Raw genomic sequence first — 6,981 nt, forward strand, 5'->3', positions numbered from 1 at the left:
ATATATAAATATATCATGTGTATTTCTATAAAATATGTACATACTACACTGCATGTGGAATTTGTGTAAGTCGACATTTGCTTATTTTCTATCTCAAATGTTTACCATATTTTTTGTCCTTAATAAGTAGAAGCACTTATCTGTGTTAATTTCTTTAAAATATAGTGAGGTATTTAACAATATAAGCCTGGTTGCACTAAGTACTAACAAGTTGGTCAAAAGTATAGTTTCAACTACAATATAAACTTATATTCGTTTCTTTTTTTTTATAATAACAAAATTAAATAAATAAAACACATCATCTTATTTTGCTGAACATTGTAAATAGGTATAGGAAGATGTGGTATGAGTGCCAAGTGAGACAACACTCCACCCAAGTCAAAATTTATAAAAGTAAACCATTTGAGGTCAAGGTACTGTCTACAAGGAGCCTAGGCTAAACACATCTAAATTATTTGGTATTATTGTTGTCACCTTGCTTTATACTTTAAGAGGATCAAGATATTTTCCATTATCAACCACACAACATAAGCATTTTTTTTCTGTTCTGACAAATATATATTATTGGACTTTCATTTTTGCAGTGTTGAAAAATCTCGAATCTGCGAGAAAAAAGGATATCTCACTGAAGAAGAAGAGAAACAGGCGAAGGTATCGAACGAAAGAAGAATTAAGAGTGAAGCTATGAAACAAATAACAAAACAGCTCACTCGACTACGTGAGCTGGAACTTGAGCCTGTTTCGTTCATGTTTCTTGTCAAGGACGAAATGACAAGGGTTAGACGATCTCGTCCAAGATATATTGGAAAAGGTGTGCTGTATCACAAATTTAAAAATGTACAGTCATTGCTGACGAAAGAGGAATTGGCGAGAGCTAAGACATTAGAAAATTATTATCCTTCTAGGAATGACGTAAGACAGGATGTTCCAATGATAACGCCTTCAAAGCTACATTTTGGGCCCGGGCATAGTAAACAGCTTGCCGAAACACAGAAGAAGGCCCTTGAAGGAACAACCACATCACTGGATACTTCAGAAACTTTTACTATCAGTAAGTTAACATTCCTTTTTCGTTATAACTTAAACCATTTCTGTTGTATACGATTCTTTATAAGAAAAAGGCTGCGGTCATATTTGTAGTGCCGTTTTTGTCCGGATTTTTTTATTAACTGAGTTTTCAAAATTTATAAAACAAATCAAAACAAAATTTCAAATTAAATATACTAGAATTCAATATTTCTTCTGCTACTAAAATTACTAATAAATGTATGAGTATGCCTGAATTTATTTATTTTTAAACTAGTAAGTTCTATATGTTATTTTAGGTGTCGATTCGCCATTACAGAACATTCGTAATAGAACGAAGAAGCAAAACGCCCAGAAAGGTATATATATAAAGTTTACATAAATAAATTACCAGGCGTACTCAAAGTGGATGCGTAGGAGGTCTAGGCTATACGCCATTGATATCAATGGTATGATGTATGTTCAGTGGCAAATTTTAAGTGCCAACTATGATGGAAACGTGCTCATGTGATATACATATGAATATTATTAAGAAGATGCGGTATCAGTGCCAATGTGAAAAATCTCCATCTAAGTCTCCATGTATAAAAAAGGGAACAATCAATTACAGGTGAAAGTAAATCATTCAGTGCGCAGCTCACAGCGAGCAAGAAGTTATATAGCGCCCTAAATGACCAATGCAGACTATAACGAAACAAATAACAACACACATACAGACATGCACTTTTCGGCAATTTACAAAATCAGTCTCCTTCTTGAAAAAAAATTAGTCGTACAGATGGAAAAAAATACTTAATAAATATATAGAAATGTATTTGTTTTAATAATAAGGACACACAAGTTAATCACGGAACCCAACAAATAAACAAATAAAAATATAAACGTCACTTTAGTAATGTACAAATGGGCTTCATAAAAATAGTTCTTATGTATTTGCTTAGTTAGTTGCATTCTATTTTCAATTAAATACAATCTGTAAGTGTTTTTTAAATGTGTTTATGAATTTAATAGTTTGTTTTACAATTGCTTCAATTTTTCTTTTTAGCTCCTAAGGAAACATCACGCAGAAAGAAAGCCAACGGAAAACTAAAAACAGCATTAATACAAAAAGGTAGTGAATATTTTGCATGCATGATAACATATAGATCAGATTTATAAATATCAACTTGTAAATATTTTAAAACTTTAACTAAACAAAGGTTACCTAATAAACTTTATCGATCTGCATTCTTTTCTCAAAGAAAGCATTTTCCTAGATTTTTTTAGCATAATAATGGTGAGTTCACACGCAATTCGAATTTACGTCCTAATGTGAATTAAATTCGAATTGCAATGCGCTTCAAATTCGCTTTACTGTTCAAACGACGATAACTTTTAACTTATATTAACAAGAACGTATTATAATGCTAATTGGATAATTCGAATTATTTCGAATTAAAAAAAGAAGAGTGTGTGGACGCGATAAGCGAATTCCATTCACATTCGATATGAATTCAATTCGATTTAAATGTACGTGTGAACGAGGCATACAAAAGAAAAACACTCTTTCTCTTAATTTGGTTGAAATATGTTAAGATAATGGAACTTAAATAACAAATTGAAAGTAAATAATCTATGCAACAATAACATAACTCATAAAAAATACAAAAGAAAGACGAAATATAATAGCGCTTCGCTCAGATAACACACTTGCATGCATTGAAGACCTGTTGGTGACCTTCTGTTGTTGTCTGCTCTGTGGTCGGGTTGTTGTCTCTTTGACACATTCCCCATTTTCATTTTCAATTTTATACAAAATGAATGAACAAATTACGCTTCAAAAGTAGCCGTTGGAAAAATTGCGACTTTGAGTTTTAAATCAAAATAATTGGTTAACTAGAAATATATATTTATATATATATTATTTTTTTTTCTAGAAAGCAGCAGTGAGGAAATACAATTCAGCAACAAAGAACTACAGACGACTATCCAGATTAACGATGGTTCAACAGGTAGTGCATCCATTTTTTTATTGCCGGTGATATGATTTTGATAAGTGTATGAACCTGTTGTTAAACAGTTTGAAAAAAAAGAGATGTGGTATAATTGCAAATGAGGCACATAAATAACAAATTGAAAGTAAATAATCTATGCAACAATAACATAACTCATAAAAAATACCAAAGAAAGACGAAATATAATAACGCTTCGCTAAGATAACACACTTGCATGCATTGAAGACCTGTTGGTGACCTTCTGCTGTTGTCTGCTCTGTGGTCGGGTTGTTGTCTCTTTGACACATTCCCCATTTTCATTCTCAATTTTATACAAAATGAATGAACAAATGATGTTCAAAAGTAGGCGTTGGAAAAATTGCGACTTTGATTTTTAAATCAAAATAATTGGTTAACTAGAAATATATATTTATATATATATTATTTTTTTTTTCTAGAAAGCAGCAGTGAGGAAATACAATTCAGCAACAAAGAACTACAGACGACTATCCAGATTGACGATGGTTCAACAGGTAGTGCATCCATTTTTTTTTTAAATTGCCGGTGATATGATTTTAATAAGTGTATGAACCTGTTGTCAAACAGTTTGAAAAAAAAAGAGATGTGGTATAATTTCAAATGAGACACATATCCACTGGGGGTCAAATTAAAGGTCCTCATTATATAAAAAAAGCCCTATATATAGTTTTCATTTTTTTCTGAGTATGAAATGTGATTCATATCATTGCAGGGCTATATTGTGAATTTAAGAACGAACAACTAATTTAAATTTGAATTTTAGATACAGATGAAATTGAGGGTGTTGTTCCTTTTGATAAAAATAGAGAACAGACAGAGGATGAAAGTGCTAATGTAAGTTTAACCTACATGTACACAATTTTAAAAATGAAATAATAATTATTTGTTATTTAACATAAAATATAAAACAACTACATAAAACTTTCGAATAAAAGAAAGATAAATAATATAAATAAAGGCAACAGTAGTATACCGCTGTTCAAACTCATAAATCCATTGACAAAAAACAAAATCGGGGTAACAAACTAAAACAGAGGGAAACGCATAAATATAAGAGGAGAACAACGACACAACACTACAATGTAACTAACACACACAGAAACGGACCAAGCATCAGACAAAATCCCACGAGAAATAATATAAACATTGTAAAGTTCGTGGACAGTTCTTTTGATGATAACACTGAGAACTTTACTGACAATTATGGATATAAAAAAAAAATTGACAACAAATGTTTATAATGTTTATACATACTTACTTAATATATACTTTTATATATTTTTAGCTTACGCCGTATGAACTGTTTCGACATGAAAATATCAAAGACAACGAACAATTTTTGCAAAATCTGAATTTTGTCAATACATTAAAGGTAAGTGTTACCTAAATTAAATCGAATTCCATCGAATCGAACTTGCACGTTAACATTAATCTTGCATAGCGTATGGATCCAGTAAAAAACAGGATAGCTATTTACGATCCATCATTAATTTAACTAAAATTTATAGTGCAACACATTATATGAAAGTTTATGTATTATAATATCATTATAATAATACGTTATTTTGATTGGTTGTTAAGCGTCATTCTGAGATAAACATTAACTTCAAAATTAAAATGTAATCATGATGACACCACTTTCCGCAATAAAGTGCGCAAGTGAAAACTTGATAGAAATGATAATTTTATGATCCTAGCAAAATCATTTAATTATAAGTATCGAATGCTTCGTTAAGTAATTTTATAAGGTTGTGAAAGGGTTGATCGTGCGCATATTTTTATAATAAGCGCGGAAGCTGATACAAAGTGTAGTTCGGTTAACGCTTTTCCACCCTTTTATATTATCTGCCACCAACACTAAATTATAAAAAGAAAGTTATTTTTTATTACAGAAGACACAGAAGCCACGAAAAACGAATGTATCGAGGAAAAAGACGACAGTCAAAATCAACACAACGTTTGCTGTGCTCCAACCAGGTTTAGATCTTCACGAAGATAATGATGAAAATGAAGAAAAAAGAAATACTGAAATTGATGTTCCATGTGTCAATCCTGCCACTAGTATTGCAGATGTTTTAGATCAAAATGTATGGATTGCTGTTGCTTTCGAGGACACCTGGTATCCAGGTCTTGTAGATAGTATAGAACCAGATGGATTACTTGTAAACTTCATGCATCCTTGTCTTTTAGAAAAAAATAAGTTTCAATGGCCAAAAAAAGTAGATACAATGAAAGTGGAAAAGAAGTTTGTGTTGTTTGTATGTTTACCCCCTACACGTTTTCAACGGGGTGAAAAGTTTTATTTTGAAGGGTACGAACTTATTTTGAAATTATATCTAGATTTCAAAAAAACATATTTTTGAATAAATGTATTGATCAGATCAAGATTCTGGCTAATCTTTTTAATTGTAATATCGTATATATGTGTATGCACTTCAGGAACCCAAGTATTCTATTTGTCAAAACAAGTTAAGATACAACAAAGCATTGTTTAGTTGTATTGCTAACTCTAGTTTTTTTCAAATAACATTGTCATGAATATACACAGCAGGTTGGAAATTTACTTTGCATATCACCAGTTTTTTGTAGCTAGTATGTTTTCGTTATCATGTAAAAGTGATTATCCTGATTATAATTATTAATTGTTTTTATTTTTATTTTATTCGTCTTGTAGCGCAAAAACTGGCATTCTTTGACTTCTGTAAATATCGCAAACGTTATCATTTGTAAATCAATCATGTGATTGTTGTCAAAATTGCTTTTTAGCTTTTTATGTGTTTTTATACATATATTCTTTAAAAGTTTTTTTTCTGCATGTCTAATGTTTACTTTACCTATTAAACCTTTTCAAATAAAGCTTTTACAATGCATGTAACAGTACGGTAGTTCATAATTACTTCGAGTGCTGTTAATAGGTTTAAAAAATAAGAATAACTTAACATGAGTATTTTGTATATTATATAAGAGTTATGATCTTTTTTCATAGTAGGTATACCATGGTTTGAAATGTGAAAATTCATACAAATACTTTAAGACCGTTTAACGTTTTCATATTACGTTATATTTCCGACAAAAATATTGTACTAATGTTTGGGTCAACAATTTTGTATATAATACTTAGATTTTTATAGTCCTACTTATTTGCAAAGAAACGTCTAAACTTGTGATATTAATGAACTTGATTTAATGTCCAAAATATTTTATATTATTAACATGTAATGATTAAGAATGTACACTTGTTTGTTTTTTAGAAGTGTTTGCTTTTGCTTCTAAGATGTTAGTTTTTCCTGATATAATAATAAAAAAAAAATATTTCATAACTTCTGTCATCTATATTCCAATATTTCAATAATAGTATCTTCATGAAGAAAGCAACAATAAATAAAAATCACAGTAGAGAGTGCCAAAACATCTTTGATATAAAATAAGATGTGATATAATGGCCAATGACACAACAAGTCATCACAGACCAAATGTTTTAGATGTTAACAATTAAAGGTCGCTATACGGTTCAAAATTGAACAGACCCAAACTACACAGCTAGTTATGAAAGGCTCCGAGACATACCAAAATGTAAAACGATTCGAATGGATTAATAAAATTGAAAATGGAAATGTGGAATGTGTCAAAGAGACAACAACCCGACCACAGAAAAAACAACAGCAGAAGGTCACCAACAGGTCTTCAATGTAGCGAGAAATTCCCGCACCCGGAGGCGTCCTTCAGCTGGCCCCTAAACAAATATATACTAGTTCAGTGATAATGAACGCCATACTAATTTCCAAATTGTACACAAGAAACTAAAATTAAAAAAATACAAGACTAACAATGGCCAGAGGCTCCTGACTTGGAACAGGCGCAAAAATGCGGCGGGGTTAAACATGTTTATGAGATCTCAACCCTCCCCCTATACCTCTATATTCCAATATTTCAATAATAGCCA

General features: G+C 30.7%; 1 protein-coding gene across 1 annotated transcript; it reads left to right on the forward strand.

The window, feature by feature from the left end:
• The first annotated feature begins 576 nt into the window (after positions 1–576).
• Positions 577–6,355, forward strand: LOC139499113 (uncharacterized). Its single transcript, XM_071287798.1, has 8 exons — positions 577–1,051; positions 1,326–1,385; positions 2,072–2,137; positions 2,943–3,017; positions 3,458–3,532; positions 3,802–3,872; positions 4,324–4,410; positions 4,931–6,355. Exons 1-8 carry the CDS (start codon positions 685–687, stop codon positions 5,399–5,401), a joined length of 1,272 nt encoding a protein of 423 aa, XP_071143899.1. The 5' UTR covers positions 577–684; the 3' UTR covers positions 5,402–6,355.
• Positions 6,356–6,981: the final 626 nt, after the last annotated feature.

This window comes from Mytilus edulis, chromosome 12 (genome assembly GCF_963676685.1).
Source record: "Mytilus edulis chromosome 12, xbMytEdul2.2, whole genome shotgun sequence".
NCBI lineage: Eukaryota > Metazoa > Mollusca > Bivalvia > Mytilida > Mytilidae > Mytilus > Mytilus edulis.

What these genes read in the sequence shown, in the direction of transcription:
- LOC139499113 (XM_071287798.1), top strand. Translation starts at nt 685, where the DNA reads ATGAAACAAATAACAAAACAGCTCACTCGACTACGTGAGCTGGAACTT. An exon ending in CAGAGGATGAAAGTGCTAAT is followed by an intron (nt 3,873 to 4,323) that starts GTAAGTTTAACC and finishes ATATATTTTTAG; the next exon opens with CTTACGCCGTATGAACTGTT. An exon ending in ATTTTGTCAATACATTAAAG is followed by an intron (nt 4,411 to 4,930) that starts GTAAGTGTTACC and finishes TTTTTATTACAG; the next exon opens with AAGACACAGAAGCCACGAAA.